At 37.9% G+C, this 19,505-nt stretch overlaps 1 protein-coding gene across 1 annotated transcript; it reads left to right on the plus strand.

The window, feature by feature from the left end:
* Window positions 1-2,604: 2,604 nt before the first annotated feature.
* On the plus strand, window positions 2,605-18,805 carry LOC137726549 (uncharacterized). Its single transcript, XM_068465484.1, has 12 exons — window positions 2,605-2,713; window positions 3,881-4,020; window positions 4,577-4,777; window positions 4,946-5,068; window positions 5,229-5,266; window positions 5,340-5,469; window positions 11,270-16,634; window positions 16,858-16,916; window positions 17,329-17,379; window positions 17,559-17,660; window positions 17,773-17,915; window positions 18,201-18,805. Exons 2-12 carry the CDS (start codon window positions 3,943-3,945, stop codon window positions 18,478-18,480), a joined length of 6,570 nt encoding a protein of 2,189 aa, XP_068321585.1. The 5' UTR covers window positions 2,605-2,713; window positions 3,881-3,942; the 3' UTR covers window positions 18,481-18,805.
* Window positions 18,806-19,505: the final 700 nt, after the last annotated feature.

Consider the following 19,505-nt stretch of genomic DNA (forward strand, 5'->3'; position numbering starts at 1 on the left):
TGTCAAGACTATCTAAACTACTCAGTATGTTGATTCTTATTTGAATATATGATCTAAATTTGCAATATGATAATATAACTGCATAACTAGTCGAAACGTCTTGAACATGAGTTGTATCAAAGCATTGTATAAAGTAAACCGTTGCATGTCTTGTTAATTATGTGACTAGTATATAGTACATATAATCTTGTTTTGCTTTTTTCTTTCCTTTTCACCATTAAGGACACAAGTGACTTTATAACTTGCAAGAAACATGATTTCTTATTAATTGACTTCAATTCTTAGAATATTAACCTACCAAAACTAAAATAAAAACTCAAAATTCTAAATAAAAAGTTGTATGGTATGTAATTCAAATATCCCTAAATTAGAAAAACTAAAGAATAGAACTTCAAAACTTTAAATCTTAACAAAAAAAAACCAAGTAATAAGTTTATTTAATAATAGGTACAGGCGCTTCAAGCCAAATGGCAACCCACTCTCAAGGTTTGCCAAGTCTTGTTGCTGCGATGAAGAAATGCAGAGCGCATATGCCACAAAGTGGAGAGGACTTGTACGACGAGAGTAACAAGGAGTCTTCGAACAGTGACCGAAAGATCTGGAGGCTACTTCGTGTGGTGTTTATGAGAGAGTTAATCATAGAGGTTTAAGGTGCGGTTGTGAATGGTGTGATTGTTTATATCCGAGAGAGAAGGGCTCGAATCAATGGCGGTAATGGGGTTTCGAAGGAGACGGAGATATGGGAGGAAGGGCTCGGAAGCCGAGAATTGAGGAAAGCCCTTCTCATCAATTAGTTGAATCTTTAGTTAAAGATGAGTCAAATTGCAATTTGGAGATGCCCAGGGGTAGACATGAGGGTGGCAGTGAACGGTCAGGGCCTTCGGGTGCGGAGCACGATTTGGAACCAGACTTGGTTGAACTTGTAGTTAGCGTTTGGTTTAAGAAACATAAATAATGTAGTATATGTGTTTAACGTGTTCAGTCTCATAAATAGTGTAGTACTGGTAATCTGTTTCTAAAATAGAGTTGTATCCATGTTCAGTTTTAGAAGTCCGTGCTCGGTTTAAGAAATACTAATAGTACCAACAACACCGATATTTTTCCCAACTTGGTAATTACAATCTGCACAATTCATCAAGTGTGAAATTTTATCATAAAAGGTCTCGGTATTAGTTGGAGTGAGGTTAAGATATTTAAACTCTTATTTTCTCATTGATACTGTCAATGTGGGACATTTCAACACAATTTTTTTAAACATGCAACAATCTCAAACTAGCTTTACAAATACCTTATATAAAATTTATATTAATCTTATTTTGATTCTATAAATATTTCAATATGCATTTCATCATAATTTTTTTTTTCAAGAAACATCAATATATTATTGAAACTCATAGTAGTGATGTTCTAAATGAAATTAGGAGGATTTTCGAAACAAACTAATTCATCAATGGAAGCGGCAAACTAATTTTGATATGATATTTTGAAGTGGATGCACTTACTTTTATAGCCCTAATTATAGTGCTAATAAATTGATAATTAAAATAATTATAATGTACTAATAATTGGGGATGAAGGTTCTAGTTTTGTAGATTGGGGAGGAAGCGGTGGGGCGGTGCTTCCAATTTGGTATATGTTAAATTTGATCATGCAATTTTTTGATTGATGGCTCTGATTTAAATTCCATTCTTCTTACATGTTTCCCAAAAAAAAAAAAAAAAAAAAAAAAAAAAAAAAAAAATCATTCTTCTCACATTTTCATGCAATTCAAAGCATAATGGAAAAACAACTTTCTAATGGAATTGGACTGACGGAACGGGGTTTTCGTCAGGGGTATTAATTGAAAAAAAAAAAAAGATTTGTTTTACACATGATCTTATTTCCTATTTACGAGGTTTTAATTTTTGTTCTTTCTTTTGTCATTTTTATTAAATTTCAAGTTTTTATATTAAATAAAGTTAGTGAACGATTTTTTGTTAAAAAAAAACTTAATCCAAACTTTTTTTTTATTAAAATTCTCTTTAATTGGAGATCTGTTAAAATCATATGTAGGTGAGGTTTTTATAAAAAAAACAAAATTTTAGTTGTGTAAAATTACATTTATGCTCATATTTTTTATTCATGTTCATTTTTAATTAGAGAATTAAACTGTTAATTTCATAAAATTTTGGCTCACAATCGGAGTATATTAATATGTAATTTAAATTATCTGATTATTCATTTAAAATTAAAAATACTACCATTTTAGCACCTATCATTATTGCCTTCTTCACATAAAACCAAATTAGTGCCAAATTGGTCAAAACCCAAAGGAGGTATTGTACTAAAAGATCCAACCACTCCAACAGTAGCAAAAGGCAAAACCCAGAGTCACAGACACATACCTAGACAATGACATCACCACCAATTATAAGAAAAAGCAGGAAAAAAAAAAAAAAATTAAAAAATTAAAAAAAGAAGATTTTAAGAGACAAGACAAATGCAGGCTTTGGCGGGTTTCCAGAACCTGAAGTTGATATTTGAGCTGAAAGCCACCTCCTTCTCACCTTATTAATGCTCTTAACCCCTCCATTTACTGCTTATTTACGCCACCAACCCATATACCACACACTCACTGACAATCTCTCTCTCTCTCATCAGGGTCTTTACCTTCTTACCCAAGATTACTTGCTGTTCCTTCCACCTTAAGCACCTTCTACAGATCCACAGGTAGGTACTGCACCCCCATTGCCAATATAATATCACCCAACATTTTTAATCTTCTTTTTTCGTAAAACTCCACACATTTATGTATTTTAATTTATATTTTATTTATGGGTTTTGAATTTTGAGACTCAAAGGTGTTATCTTTACTAGTTTTTACTGCTGCCCCTGTTCCCATCACATTCCCACTGCAATTTTTTGGCGTTTCTGATATTTGGGTTTGAATTTCTTCACATTTGTGATGTAAGTATCTGTGCGGTTTTATAGCTGCATGTGGATATTTTATTGAAATTACAAATCATGGGGTTTTGACAATTTGTTGTTCTGGACAAACAGTGATTTGGGTTTTTGAAAATTTCCACATTTAGCTAGCCATTTCTGGTTTGGGAAGTGGGATTCTCTTTGACGGCGTCGTTTTGGTATTTTGTCAGTCTCTTTCGGTTCAGTTTCCCAGCAGCAAGCTGCCATCTGAATTCCCCCAGCTTTTTTTTTCTTCTTTTTCTGGGTTTGGATCCAGTGTGTTTTCAACTGGGATTTGAAAATTGTTTCTGGGTTTTCTGTTTTGGAAAGTCCCTGCCTGGTTTTACAAGGTAATGTTCTCTAAATTTGGATTTGATTCTTTTCCAAATCGTTTCCCTGCTCAACCTTTTGTTTTCTCTTAGATTACATTTCTCCTGTTTGGTTACTGAGAACAGCAAACTGATTGGAAAAAGGAAAATTTTGGATTAGTTTGTTGGATGTTGCTGAATGTGACTAGACCAAATAGGAATCTTCCTCTTGTACAAGTGTTGGTTTTAGTTTTACTTTGACTTCTGTTAATGTTGAAAATTGATGATGATCTTTCCTTAATGCATTTACTTGAATTTGATAATGGAGCATGATGTGACCTTTTTGGTTTGCTATTTCTGATATGAATGGTCTTACTTGGTTATACCTGCATTTTTTATTCACATTCTGGTTCAACTTTCGGGAGGGGGAAGGGGGATCGCCTATCTAACCTTTTGTTTTTCTACATGGTTTATAAGCAATTGTGAGCACCAAAATATGTCTTTGTTTCTCTGGCTTAGTTATGATCATCCACGAGAGGCACTTCTTAGTTTGCGTGATCAGTTGCAACTTACCTTCCGTTTTTTGTGGAAGCAATGCGATTGAATTTAATTGATTTACAATGGTGCAGGAGAATGAGAGTGTAACTATCAAGGTTCCACAGTTGACTAGAAATAGATAGACTATCCAGTAATGTCGAGGGTCGCTAGGTGGAAGCTTGAGAAGACAAAAGTCAAAGTGGTTTTCAGGCTACAATTCCATGCCACACATGTAAGTTGTAACTTATTAGAATTTACTGCTAAACTATATCTAGTTGATAGTTTTAATACATTCCCACTTTGTATTCACTTCTTATAGAACCCGTGCATAAACTTCTGGATTGTAAGGTGAAATAGAATGTCTTTTAGTCAATTGCTTAATGATGCATTAGTCAGTGTTAATTAAATCTTCTAAGCAGCCAATCTGGATTCATTCAGATTGTACCAAAAAAATAGGCTTTTCTTGTCAACTTTTTTGTATGTTGTATGTGTCACTACTAGCATTTTCCTGGCAATGCCCTCGCCCGAATCTGGTATTCAGTTGTGTCATATGATATGTAAGGTAATCTAAAATCGACCGTAAACTTCATGTTAGTAATGCAAGCCCGTAGATCTCATTAGTTGACTTGTTATTCAATTTTAATTTCTTATGGCTAATGGCTTAAAGTGTAACTGAAAAACATCTTAAGTTTGTATTTTTCCTATAGCATGATGGTGAAACGTGGTGTTATATATCTAGCAGCCACAATCTATGCTACGACTAAATATAATGTTTCTGCGTGGTTCAGGTTCCACAAACCGGATGGGATAAGCTGTTTATATCTTTCATACCTGCTGATTCCGGAAAAGCAACTGCAAAAACTACCAAGGCAAATGTAAGGAATGGGACCTGTAAATGGGGAGATCCTATCTATGAAACTACAAGACTTCTACAAGACACTAAAACCAAACAATACGATGAGAAGCTTTACAAACTTGTGGTAACTATGGTAATACTCCAGAATTTTTATGTATTCATAGATTTCTGCTTCAAATTCCGTTGATTTATAACCTAGTTTTCTCTAGTCCCTAATCACCGCCAGAGCAGCTGTCTGCAGCCATTACCTTGTTTAAACTGAGTTTAACTTTGTCTTTGGCCTAAATCTAACTGACATCAGGGTTCTTCAAGGTCTAGTATCCTTGGCGAGACTAATATCAACCTTGCTGATTATGCTGATGCTTCAAAGCCTTCGTCTGTTGCACTTCCACTCTTTGGATGTGATTCTGGAACTGTTTTACATGTGAGAATCTCTGAAGTTCAAATTATTTTAGACATAGTGTTATCTTAGGAAATCTAGTTGATTTCTCATTTAGCTTCCAGTAATTTGTTATTACTGGTTGGCAACTGCTATATGATCGTGTTTAGCAAATTTTTTTTTTTTTTGTCTTATTCCATGCCAGGTCACAGTGCAGCTGCTAACTTCTAAAACTGGCTTCAGGTAAGCATTAAAACATGTAAACCTATTGCTATATCTAATTTCAGTTGTTAATTTGTAGTTCTTTTACTTTCAGAGAGTTTGAGCAGCAGAGGGAGCTCAGAGATAGTGGTCTACGAACAACCTCTGACCAAAATAGAAATGATGTATCCACTACTAGAAAGATATCATCTTCTGAAGATACAGTGAATGATCAGATGGATAAGGTTAGTTGTTCTCTTCTGTCTCTATTTATCCCGTAGTCTATATGTTTGTTTCTGTTGACATTTTTATTTCACTCTCTATTTTGTTTAAAAAGGAAATCAAAAGATTTTGAGAAAAAGGAGCAAATGATAGATCAGAGTGCACCTTGGCATAACAACTTAAACATTAATAGACCAAAACCACATTCAATACAATACTCAAGACAAATCAAGACAGAAATTACTAATGGAACGTCCCGAAATTCCAGAACACACTCAATAAAATAGGAGATAGGGTTGGAAAAATATTATTTCAATCACTCTTTCTTATGATAGTACATCTATGGATCTATCTCTATCTCTTTTTCTGGTGTATGCTGGTTGCATGTCTTTTTATGACATTGTTGAGATTTGAATAAGCTTGTATATTCAGAAATTGGATTTTGAAAGGGAGCTGAAATAATAGAGAGTGAGAGGAAAGAATATTCACAACTGCAACCTCTAACAAAACTGCAGAGATCATGCTTTTCATTCATATTCATTCCTTTTCCTTACATCGGTCATCATCACCGTTCAAATACATGAGCCCTTGTGATTATGACACATGGCAGTACAAGGCATGTGAGCCATTGAAAATGAGACCTGATCTAAGACTATACACTTGGCATATGAGCTCAAGCTACCATAACAGAAAACAGTTACATAAAGATCAAATAGAAATCTACTAAGTAAATCATCTACTAATGAGAAATTAGTAAGCAATTTACTTTTCAACACTCCCTTCTAAATTGCTAACTGATTTCACACCAAGTAGACTTCTCAGGTAATTGAACCTTTCCCTGGGAAGAGCCTTTGTAAAAATATCAGCAATCTGTTCTTCACTTTTGCAGTAGATCAAGTCAACCACACCTTGAATTGCATCTCTAATGAAATGGAACTTCCTGCCAATGTGCTTAGTCCTTTGATGTGGCTATAGCTGATGTGTTGTCACAAAATAGGGAAGTTGCAGCAGCTTGCTCTTCTCCAAAGTCGTCGAGCACAAACCTAAGCCAAATGGCCTGAGAAGTTGCTTCAGCTGCACTAACATACTCTGTTTCTGCAGTTGAAAGTTCTACACTGTGCTGCTTAACAGAAGCCCATGAAAATGCTCCACTACCGATTGAAAAAGCATACCCTGAGGTGCTTTTCATATCCTCCTCGGATCCACTCCAGTCACTATCATAGTAGCCAATCAATAGAGCAGACTTTCCAATCACATATTCAATCCCAAAGACAATTGTCCCTTGGATATACCTTAGAACGCGTTTGGCAGCTCCATAGTGTTTCTTGGAAGGCTTATGCATGAACCGTGCAAGCAAACTAGCAGAGAACATAATATCTGGTCTAGTTGCTGTTAAGTACAAAAGACTCCCAACAATTTTCCTGTACAAACTCTCATCTGCAGGTTCACTTCCATCCTCTCTTCTCAGTTTATCAGTTGCAACCAATAGAGTGCTCACTGGGTTGCAGTCTTTAAGCCCAAATTTATCCAAGAGAGTCAAAGCATACTTTTTTGATGTATAAATATACTCCCTTCACTTTGAGTTACTCCCATTCCAAGAAAATGATGAAGTAAACCCAAATCTGACATCTCATACTTGCTCATCATTTCAGCTTTGAATTCTTGCATCATTTCCTCACTACTCCTTGTATACACTATGTCATCTACATAGATTGATACGATTAGAGTCCCAACACCTTCTTTGGTTCTCACATAAAGAGTTGCTTCACTTGAACTTCTGTGAAACCCACAATGAATCAAGTATGTGTTAATTTCACTATACCAGGCCCTTGGTGCTTGCTTTAGACCATAGAGGGCTTTTCTCAACCTATACACCTTGTCTTCAGCCCCTTTAATCACAAAACCATCAGGTTGATCCACACATTCCTCCTCCTCGAGAACACCATTCAGAAAAGCTGATTTAACATCCAATTGCAACAGTTTCCAACCTTTCTGTGCAATAGTATCTAACCTTGCCACTGGAGCAAAGGTTTCATTGAAATCAATCCCTGGTTTCTGTGTGTAACCCTTGGCTACAAGCCTTGCATTGTGCTTTTGAATGGAGCCATCTAGGTTCAGCTTTGTTTTATATACTTCACTCCCACAATAGGTTTGCTACTTGGTCTGTCAACTAATTCCCAAGTGGAATACTTTTCAATCATCAACATCTCCTGTCATAGCCTTTTTCCAAGCTTCATCTTTGACTGCCTCACTAAAATCTTCAGGTTCAATGATACTCATCTTGCATTGAGCATATACATCGCTCAAACTCTTCCATTTCTTTGGAGTATGGTCATAAGTTTCTGAGATTGAAACTGGAGAACCAAGTGAACTAGATTCCTGAGACGTATGCAGGTCTCTAGTTGTTTGTGATCTCAGAGGAGATTGCATAGACTGAGGTGAATCACTCTCAGATTCTAGCTCAGTTATCCTTGAGTTCCCTTCAGCATTCCAAGGAATAGCATATTGCACTGCCTCATTAGATTCCCAATTCCACATTGCTTTCTCATCAAAGATTACACTCCTTGACAGTTCAACCTTTTGAGTTCTCAAGTTGAAAACTCTTTACCCTTTTTCACAGTTGCTATATCTAACAAATACTCCCTTCTCACCAGTTTCCTCCAAATTGTGTCTTTTCTGTGAAGGAATGTGAATGTAACATAGAGAACCAAATATCTTCAAATGTTTGGCACCTGGTTTCCTTCCACTAAATGCCTCAAATGGGGCTATGTTGTTCAAAGCACTTGTTGGACACCGATTTTGCAAATACACAGCTGTGTTCACAACTGCAGCCCAAAACTTCAAGGGAATTTTCTTTTCAAACATTATTGTCCTAGCCATTTCAACCACAGTACGGTTCTTTCTCTCAGCAACACCGTTTTGTTGTCAAAAGAATAGGCAACAGTTAATTGCCTTTCTAACCCCATATCTTCACAGAACTTAGAGAACTCTAGGGATGTGTATTCTCCACCTCTATCACTCCTGAGTTTCTTAATTTGATAGCCACTCTGTAACTCAACCATGGATTTGAACCGTTTGAAAATGTTGAAGACTTGTGACTTGTGCTGTAGAAAGAACACCCACCACATTCTAGTGTGATATCAATAAAGGTAAGGAAGGATTTGTTCCCTCCAAGAGTAGTGATCTGCATTAGACCACAGATATCAGAGTGAATCAGTTCTAGAGGTGGTGATGCCCTCCAAGCCTTTTCCTTATCGAATGGTTCTCTGTGACCCTTCCTTGGAGCACATCCAGAGCAAACATGCTCAGTGACTTGAAGTCTAGGTAAACCTTGCACCATTTCCTTGTCTTGCAGGAGCATCAAACTGATGTAGTTTAGATGTCCATATCTTCTATGCCACAACCAAGATGACTCTTCAACAGTCGCTCTATTAGCCATGTGAGGATTGACATATTCCAAACTTAAGGGAAAGCATCTGTTTCCTTTCGTTGGGACACTTGCAATCAAGTCTTCCATCTGTCTATCTCCATAAATATCAACCATGTAATCACCAAACACAAGCCAATATCCATGTTCTACCATCTGTCCTACACTCAATAAGTTTTCATCCAACCCAGGTACAATCATAACTTCTGTAATATACCTAGTCACACCCTTTATCTCTATAACCAATGTGCCTTTGCCTATTGACTGCACTAAATCTCCAGTGCCCATTTTAACTTTACACTTCACATTCCTGTCAACATCAATAAGCAAAGATTCATGGGAGGTCATATGGTTGCTACATGCACTATCTACATACCATATATTCATATTCCTTCCAATAGGATCAGAATGGCAGGCATAAAACATGGTTGCAGATTCTGTTACCTGATTTGCAAAGTTTACAAGCTTCCCAGCCTTGTTTGGTTGATCAGTCCTTGATGAGATGACCAAAACGATTGCATCCATGGCATTTCGGCTTCCCTTTAAACCAACACTCACGATAGTGTAGCTTATAACAGTGCTTGCATTTTCCCTTAGCCTAATCAGATTTTCCTCCTTGGATCATATTTGCCACCTTGATTAGCAAGATTCTGAGGTTTAGGATCCCATTTCTTTCCCTTCGATTTCCAATTCTTCTTTGGTTTAGAATTACTGAAAGAGGAATTTGGTTGAGTTCCCCTTGAATTCACATTCATACTACTGAAAGCTCTCTCTGGATTCAGACTCATACTATTGAATGCTCTCTCAGTGGTACTCTCAGCATGCCTATCAAGGCGCTGTGCAAATCCTCTCAGTGCAGCAATAACCTCTTGCACCTCAATAGTTTCAATGTCCTTAGTCTGATCGATCACATAGCAAACAGGATCAAAGTCTTTAGTCAAGCTTATAAGCAATTTCTGAACCAAACGCTCTGTAGGTAAATCTTCTCCATAACCCTTCATTTGATTCACCAACTCGAGAAGACGAGTGAGATACACAGACAAGGTTTCATCATCCCTCATCCTTGTGTACTCAAAATCACGGCGTAGACCCTGCAACTTAATGGATCTCACTTGCTTATCGCCATGAAATTCCTGGTGTAAGATATCCCAAGCACCCTTTGAGGTCTCTTCGTTTGAGATTCTGGGAAAGATGTCATCCGAGACAGCTCCTTGGATGATACCCAGTGCCTTAGCATCCTTCATTAGCTTATCGCTCAGAGAAACTCCCTCTGACTCCGATGAGCCTTCATCTCCAACCTTCTTATCCTTCGATTCTGGAATTTCAAGCCTTTTTCAACTAAATCCCAGATTCCATGTGATTTGAAAATAGTTCTCATTCGGATCTTCCAAAATTCATAGTTTTCACCTTTGAATGTTGGAGCCCGAAGATCACTACTACCTGACCCAGCCATCTGAGAACTGAATCGATGAGATGAGTTGAACCGGAAATTTCATGTTGGATTTCCGAGCACAACCTTCACAGATCGACGCCCCGATTCTGGATACAACCTAGGCTCTCGATACCATGTTGAGATTTGAATAAGCTTGTCTATTCAGAAATTGGATTTTGAAGGGGAGCTGAAATAATAGAGAGAGTGAGAGGAAAGAATATTCACAACTGCAACCTCTAACAAAACTGCAGAGATCATGCTTTTCATTCATATTCATTACTTTTCCTTACATCAGTCATCATCACCGTTCAAATACATGAGCCCTTGTGATTATGACACATGGCAGTACAAGGCATGTGAGCCATTGAAAATGAGACCTGATCTAAGACCGTACACTTGGCATATGAGCTCAAGCTACCATAACAGAAAACAGTTACATAAAGATCAAATAGAAATCTACTAAGTAAATCATCTACTAATGAGAAATTAGTAAGCAATTTACTTTTCAACAGATTTGCCTTGACTAATCCTCTGAGGTTTGTCATGCATGTGTGGAAGATACATGCTGCCGGCCAAAAGAAACACCTTTTTCAGAATGCGTTTATGCTATTAAAGATGAAATTAGGCTCACTGTTGCTGCTATGATGTGAAAGCATTAACGGGTTGACAGATGAGAAAGATAGGTCCTGCTTTTGCAGAGTTTAATGTGTATATCCGTCCTCTTACAACATCTTCCATGAGTTGGTTACTGAGAAACTTAATCTCTCTCACAAATTCTGAGACTGATAATTTTTTACTTTTTCTTGTACTTGTAAGATTGTTTGAAAATTTCAAATTATTTGACACAAATTGACATACTTACACAGTGCATTATATGACTTCTTTTACCATATGGAGTTATTATCTTTGTGATGGGTGTTTTGCATATGTTGTGATAATATATGCTGTTTTCTTATTTCTACAGATGAATTCGAAGGTTAAATTCAGAGAACTGTCTCCCCTTGAAGAGGGGGCTGGCCCAAATGAAGAGTATGCAGATTCAACTGGTGGATTTGAATGTTCTTCCAATACTTCAGAAAGTTTATATGCTGAGAAACATGACACGTCTAGCACCCATGAGATTGATAGTATTAAGAGTACCGCCTCTGGTGATTTAGGGGGATTGTCCCTTAGTCAAAGTCCTGGACAAGAGAAACGACATCCCACTGATCAGCAATTCTTGGCACAGGGGACCAGCGAGTGGGCTCATAGCTGGGGTTCTGAATTTTCTGCAGATGCTGATTTGCCAATTACTTATGAGGAAAATAGTAGGCTTAGAGGAAGCTTGGAAGCTGCTGAATTATCCATTCTTGAGCTTAAGCAGGAGGTGAGCTCTTTACAGGTTCATGCTGATGAAATAGGCAATGATGCTAAAAAAATTTCTCTTCAACTTGATGCTGAAATTGCTTCTGGAGAGCAATTAGCAAAAGAAGTTTCCGTACTGAGATCCGAATGTTCAAAGTTAAAAGAAGATCTTGAGGAGCAAAAAAGTTTCAATTTAACCATTCCATTCTCCCGCAGAGAAACTATTGAGACGAGCCAAGTTCACATTTTTCATCAGTTACAGCTCAGGTGGTTCAAGGGGATTTCAAGTATGGAAGATAAATTAAAAGAGCTTCAGAGGAAGGCAATCTTGGGAGTAAATGAAAGGGACTTCCAGTCCTGTCACTTGGATTTCGAGGCATTGCTTAGTGTTTTGCAAGTTCTCAAACAAGAGACTGGGCAGGCAAGTTCAGGGATGAACATGACAAGCGTAAACCAGGCTGATAATATGACTTTACATAAAGGTGAGCAATTAGTACTAGGAACAAGGGTGGATGCAGATTTCTATCAAATCAAGGGTGCGGTTCATTGTATAAGCATACCTGGCCTGGTGTTGCAAGACTTTGATACTGTAGATGCTGCCAATGCAATGAAAGGGAAATTTGTTGAACTTTTAAGGGAGTTGGATGAGTTGAGAGCTGATCGGGAAAGCCTTGCAAAGAAAGCAGACCAGATGGAATGCTACTATGAAGCTCTCATTCATGAACTTGAGGAAAACCAGAGACAGATGATGGGAGAATTGCAGAGTCTCAGAAATGAGCATTCTACTTGCATGTACACAATTTCATCTGCTAACTCTGAGATGGAGAGAATCCAGCAAGACATGAACAACGAGCGAATAATATTTTCCAAAGAAAAGTGTGATTTGGACTCTCTGAACAAGGAGTTTGAAAGAAGGGCTACTACAGCAGAAGCAGCTCTTAAAAGGGCACGCATGAATTACTCTATTGCAGTGAACCAGTTACAGAAGGACCTTGAATTGCTTTCTTTCCAGGTTCAGTCCATGCATGAAACTAATGAGAACCTCATTAAGCAGGCTTTTGAAGATTCTTTGATTCCAAGGTTTCAGGAGTGTGAAGAAACAGTGCAGAATCGGAAATCAGATTCAGAGGATTTTCCGTCTGCAAAATATTTGCAGTGTCAGAATAAATGTTACGAGACAAAGAATCAGAAGTTAGATGGGGATGCATTATCAGACGATTTGAGAAGATCCGTCCTCTTACAGAAGGGGCTCTACCAAAAGGTTGAAGAAGAACTTTATGAGGTGCATCTGGTGAATGTGTATTTGGATGTATTCTCAAAGACTCTACAAGTTACTTTGGTTGAAGCAAGTGCTGACTTCAGATTGACAAAAGAGAAAGTGCATGAACTTTCACACCAGCTGGAGCTTTCAACTGAGTCCAATGAGTTATTGATGCTGAGGCTGCAGACTGCATTGGATGAGATTCGCTGCCTGAATGAGTACAAGGAAACTTGTAATTCCATCCGCAATGACTTGGCTCGGAAGAACCAAATTTTGGAAGCAGATTTACAAAACACTACCAGTGAAAATGGTCTTCTTACCCAGAAGATTGTTGAATGGAAAGGTATGATAAAAGAATATGAAACTTATGAGAGCAAATACAATGCCCGCTCTACTGAAAAATTACAGCTGGAAAATTTGTTGCAAAAGGAAACCTTAGAAAATGGCACTCTACAAAATAGACTTTCCTCTTTGCAGGAAGAGTTGAAATCTGTCAGAATTGACTTTTATGAGCTTGCTTGTACGAAGGAGGATCTGCAGAATACTGTAAACTTTCTACAGGGCAAGTTATGGAATCTGTTGGCATCTTATGACCTAAAGTATAAAAGCCTGGCTCCTTGCGGTGGATCTGTCTGTCAAGACTTGGAATCCAAAGATTTACCAGGTGTACTGTTGCAAATAGAAGAGCTTCAGAACAAGGTATATGAAAAGACTGTCCAGATGATTGAAGAGAAGAAAGGCCTAGTGCAAGAAAGAGATATTGCTCAAGAGTCTTTACGTGCAGCAGAATCTGATAATCTGATGATGAAGCAGAAATTTGAACATGATCTACGAGGTACAGTGGATAAACTAGATGTTTTGAGTGCGCTGGTTCACAAGCTCCAGTTACGAGTTGAGGCCATTGCAAACAGACCCGAGATTAGCTCTGAAGCTGAAGACAATTATGAACAACAGCACAGAGAGCTTTTGTCTGATCTTGATAATTTAGAAATGGAGCTCCAGCAACTTACTTCTAAAAACGAGGGCCTTGCTGAGGAATTTATGGCATTAGAGAAAGTAACTGAAGAACTAGCAAGGTGTAACCTGGCCATAGCAGCATTAACAGAGGAAAAAGAAGCTTTGATGGTGTCCTTACAGGATAAAACTGAAGAATCTTCCAGGCTTGCTCTCGAGCTTAATAATTTGCAAGGGAGTTTGCTTTCTTTGCATGATGAGGTCCACACAGAGGAAAATCTCAGAGATAAGTTAGAGAGTAAAATTACAGATCTCACTTCCCAATTGAACGAGAAGCATTGCCAGTTGCTAGGTTTTGATCAGCAGAAGGCTGAGCTGGTCCATCTCAAACAATCGGTATCCGATCTAGAACTGGAGAAATCAAGAGTTTCCCATCTCTTGTTGGACTCTGAGGAATGTATAAAAGATTTAGAAGCTCAATTGTTTGAAATGCATGAATTTTCGATAGCTACTGATGTTGGACTGTTTTTCACAAAGGCTCAATATGAGACAAGGGTTGAAGAACTAGGAAGGTGCAACCTCACCATAGCAGTGCTGTCAGAGGAAAAAGAACTTTTGATGGCGTCTTTACGGGATAAAACTGAAGAATCTTCCAAGCTTTCTCTTGAGCTTAAAAGTTTGCAAGGGAGTTTGGTTTCTTTGCATGATGAGGTTCAAACGGAGAGAAATCTCAGGGATAAGTTAGAGAGTACAATTACAGATCTCACTTCCCAATTGAATGAGAAGCATTGCCAGTTGCTAGGTTTTGATCAGCAGAAGGCTGAGCTTGTCCATCTAAAACAATTTTTATCGGATCTAGAACTTGAGAAATCAAGAGTTTCCCGTCTCTTGTTGGATTCTGAGGAATGTTTAAAAGACGTCCGTGAAGAGTGTTCCTCCATTTCTGCTTTGGAGGCTCAATTGTCTGAAATGCATGAATTTTCAATAGCTGCTGATGTTGGACTCACTTTCACCAAAGTTCAATTTGAGACAAGGATTGAAGAACTAGAAAGGTATAACCCAACCGTAGCAGAATTATCAGAGGAGAAAGAAGCTTTAATGGAGTCCTTGCAGAATAAAACTGAAGAATCTTTCAAGCTTTGTCTGGAGCTTAATAGCATGCAAGGAAGTTTGCTCTCTTTGCAAGATGAGTTGCAAACTGAGAGAAATCTCAGAGATAAGTCAGAGAGTAGAATTACAGATCTCACTTCCCAATTGAATGAGAAGAACAGTCAGTTGCTAGATTTCAATCAACAGATGGCTGAGTTGGTCCATCTCAAACTATTGGTATCGGACCTAGAGCTAGAAAAATCAAGAGTTCTCCGTCTCCTGTTGGATTCTGAGAAGTGTCTTAAAGATGCTCGTGAAGGGTGTTCTTCAGTCTCTGCTTTGGAAACTCAGTTATCTGAAATGCATGAATTTTCAATAGCTGCTGAAGTTGGACTCACTTTCACAAAAACTCAATATGAGGCTGTGATTGAAGAGCTTTGTCAGAAACTGCACTTTTCAGATAGCCAAGTTTCTGATATTCGCAACAATTTCCTTAATGTAGATAATATGCTTAACAAATGTCTTGCTAGCGAAAGGCATTACCTTGAAGAGAACACTCACTTGATGACAAGTCTCATTTCCCTTAAATCTGAGTTGGCAGCCTCCAGTGCTCAAAACAGGATACTTATTGATGCAAACAGTGCAATGAGGACCGAACTTGATGAATACAATAAAAGAGCTGATAATACGGAGGATATTGTCCGCATGGATAAAAATCAGTCTGCTCTTGAGGTTGAAAGGCTGGAACATCTTCTAATGACATCTGAAGAAGAGATTGATAACCTGATATTCTCCAAGGAAGAACTAGAAGTCAAAGCTTTAGTACTCAAAGCCAAGTTGGATGAACAGTCTGCTCACATAACCTTGCTGGAAGGATATAAGGATGAAATGGAAATGCTGCACGATAGATGTAGAGAGCTTACACAGAAGGTTGCTGAACAGGTCTTAAAGACGGAAGAGTTTAAAAACTTGTCCATCCATTTTAAGGATCTTAAAGACAAGGCTTATGCCGAGGGGCTCCATGCACAGGATAAAAAAGAACCAGGAGGGCCACCAGCTGCCATGCCAGAGTCCTTAAGAATTGTCTTCATCAAAGAACAATATGAAACCAAGCTGCAAGAACTGAAACAACAGCTTGCTATGTCCAATAAGCATAGTGAGGAGATGCTCCGGAAATTACAAGATGCAGTCAATGAAGTTGAGAACAAGAAAAAATCAGAAGCTACTAATGTGAAGAGAAATGAAGAGCTAGGAATGAGGATATTGGAATTGGAGTCTGACCTACATTCAGTGCTTTCTGAAAAGCGTGAAATAATGAAAGCATATGACCTGATGAAAGCTGAAAAGGAATGCTCATTAATAAGCCTCGAGTGCTGTAAGGAAGAAAAACAAGAGCTTGAAGCGTCTTTGCAGAAGTGCAATGAGGAAAAAGCTAAAATTGCTTTAGAACTCACCTCAGCAAAGGACTTGCTTGAGAGCACGTCATCATCTATAAATTATCAGAGGGACGCAGACACATCTGGCCTGCAAAGCAGCAGAATAGCAGAGGAAACTTTAGCTAAGTTTTCTGAGCTAGATGTAGCCAATGGTGAAGCATCTCAGCGTGAATGCATGAATTCCATTGATGAAGCAGACCAGTCAAATGTACTCAATAATATAGACTCCAAGCAGGTAATTAACTGTTTTTATGAGTATTATCTATATTAGAGTAATTTGCTCCTTTGATACCTCTAATTCTTTGTGCAAATGTGTAGCACCCAGACGCTTATGTTAGCTTATATACGTTATGCATGTTAGTATTTTCCATTAAGTTCTGGGAAAGTGAACAAAGATTGCCTTTTCATTCTGCCCTTTCTAAAGACGTGCTTTCAGTTTGCTATGCTTTTCTACCTTTTCCATCATAGTGAGTTCGGATGGTTCTTCTGAAGTTATAGTTCTTACTATACCAGTTGACAGTGCCTCAGTGAGTTGCTGCTCCAAATATTACCTAACTAATAGCACTTCTATTTCATTTAGTGCTAGCCTTTCTTTACACAGTTCACGTTCCCTGCTTGCACCTTAAACGCATTTCCTAGAAAGTATCACCACTGGAGTGAAAGTCAAAGCACTCCATGTTGACTTTGGTACTACCAGTTTTTATCAGTCCTCGAAGGTTTAAACTCCTTGTTCACAATTAAAGTTGTCAACGTTTCCATGAAATAATGGTGAAATCTACTTATGAAAGAAGTCCTACATTAGGTCAACTCAGAATAGTATAAGTACGATCTTTATAATATGGCTGCCTAGTTGGCTATGAATGTGTTATTCATACCTCGTACTTCTTGTGTTGCTGATTATGTATGCTTATTCTAGTAGCCTCTTCGAACTTTACATAGAGTTTTAAGGCCCAAAGCTTAAAGTCTAGCATGGAAAACTTAGATAAGGAGGTATGTATTTCATACAAACACAAGTGAGCAAATACTTTTGTGTTGCTACAGTTTATCTTCTGAAGTTGGGGAGCAGGAACCGGATAATAATTTCTCAACATCGTTTCTAGAATCTAGCTCCTGAGATATAATTTTCTTTTGCAGCATATCTTTTTTAATCTGTATTAATCTTCTTGCAGTTGGAAAGGATGAAACATGAAAATTTGCTTCTTCCAATCGATGATCAACACCTTGACCCAAATTTTCCTGGTTTACAAAGAGAGATTATGCAATTAAACAAGGTCAATAACTTTGTGATCCTTACAACTTCTAATATAAGTGTGTCCTTGAACTGTATCATGTTTCGTATAAGCATGTCCTTGAACTGACTTCATGTTTCGGATCTTTGATTAGGCAAATGAAGAATTGGGAAATATATTTCCCTCATTCAACGAATTTTCTTGCAGTGGCAATGCATTAGAGAGGGTGCTAGCCTTGGAAATTGAACTTGCTGAAGCATTGCGGGCAAAGAAGAAATCAATTATCCAGTTTCAAAGGTACATTTCACTGAGTAAATTATCAATTTCGTGATTAGACTTTAGATGCATGTCAACTAAAACCTTTGCAGCAGTTACTGGTAATTTCTTTCCAGCTTTGGTGTATTTTGGGTTCGCACAGGATGCTAAATTTGTACAATTATAAACCAGAAGAATTTCGTAATGTACTCATCTATTGGTTTTTGGACCTTTAGGGGAAAAAGTGATTATTTGAAAATTAGCAGAAACTAGGCATACAATTTCTTTTGAGTTCAATAATTAACATGACATCCTCCCTTGTTCCAGTTCTTTCGTGAAACAACACGGTGACGAGGAAGCAGTTTTTCACAGCTTTAGGGACATCAACGAGCTAATTAAAGACATGCTGGAGATTAAGGGAAGATATGCTACCGTGGAAACAGAACTCAAAGACATGCATGACCGTTACTCCCAGTTAAGCCTTCAATTTGCAGAGGTCGAAGGGGAGAGACAAAAACTAATGATGACTCTCAAGAATGTCCGAGCGTCAAAGAAAGCCCTAAACTTGAATTGCTCCTCAACATCCCCTTTTCTAGACCCTTCGTAATAGTCACCGTAGCCATCCATTCTTGTTTGCGAAGAAATAGCCCTTAACGGGGCTGAGAATTGATGGTCCGACATGCCTTGCTGCGTCATGTTATCGTATATGTGAAGGGTGAATAATGTATGGACCAGTTAGCCGCTGGTGGTGAAACTTTCCGATGTTGAAATGTGGTATCGAAATCTCAGCAGCAGTGTAAATAGAAACCTCTGCTGGTCTGTGTAACTGGTTTATAGTATCACAGGTACAGAACCCTGTTATGAACCCTTCATTTTTGGGTTGCTGGGGGAATATGTTGTAGTTCGGCTGTATAGTCAATCAAAGATTTTGTCATTTATATTTAAACATAAAAAATAAAAAAGCATCTTTTTCCCACATCCCTTCTCCATACCAATTTCATGTGGGAGGGGATGAGACTTGCAACCAAGATGTATCTCAAGTGGTGAAGAACATTCAAGATGAAAATTTAAATAGTTCGGAACAAATGCAGTGATACGTACAATAACATCCACAACAACAACAATCATAAAATCTTATCTCACTAAGTGGGGCCAGTTGTATAAATCCTAGAACACCATTACGCTCAATTTTGTGCCAAGTCTTTCATTAGATCTAAGTACTTCAAGCCTTTTCTTAAAGTTCATTTCCAAGTTTTACTAGATAGCTCTACCCATTTGATCTCGAGCATCTGTCTCGTAATTGCATCTTATAACCGGAGTATCTGTAGGTTTTTGTTTCACATGTCCAAACCACCCTTAATTGATGTTTTCTCATCTTATCTTCAATTTCGGCTACTCCTATTTTACCTCGAATATTCTCGTTCTTAATCCTATCCTTTTTGGTGTGTCCAGACATTCAATGAAGCATTCTCATCCCTGCCACACTTATTGTGTGTACGTGTTAATACTTGATCGCCCAACATTTTGTGTCATAAAGCATTGCTGGCCTATTGTTGTCCTATATAATTTTTCTTGAACTTAGTGGCATACAACGATCACACAACACACCCGACGTAACCTTTCACTTCATCC

The sequence above is a fragment of the Pyrus communis genome, chromosome 1 (genome assembly GCF_963583255.1).
Source record: "Pyrus communis chromosome 1, drPyrComm1.1, whole genome shotgun sequence".
NCBI classification, from domain to species: Eukaryota; Viridiplantae; Streptophyta; class Magnoliopsida; order Rosales; family Rosaceae; genus Pyrus; species Pyrus communis.

Coding starts and splice junctions, on each gene's coding strand:
- LOC137726549 (XM_068465484.1), top strand. CDS start 3,943: ATGTCGAGGGTCGCTAGGTGGAAGCTTGAGAAGACAAAAGTCAAAGTG. Junction 16,635..16,857: donor CTCCAAGCAGGTAATTAACT/GTTTTTATGAGT, acceptor TTTCCATCATAG/TGAGTTCGGATGGTTCTTCT. Junction 16,917..17,328: donor TACCAGTTGACAGTGCCTCA/GTGAGTTGCTGC, acceptor AACTTTACATAG/AGTTTTAAGGCCCAAAGCTT.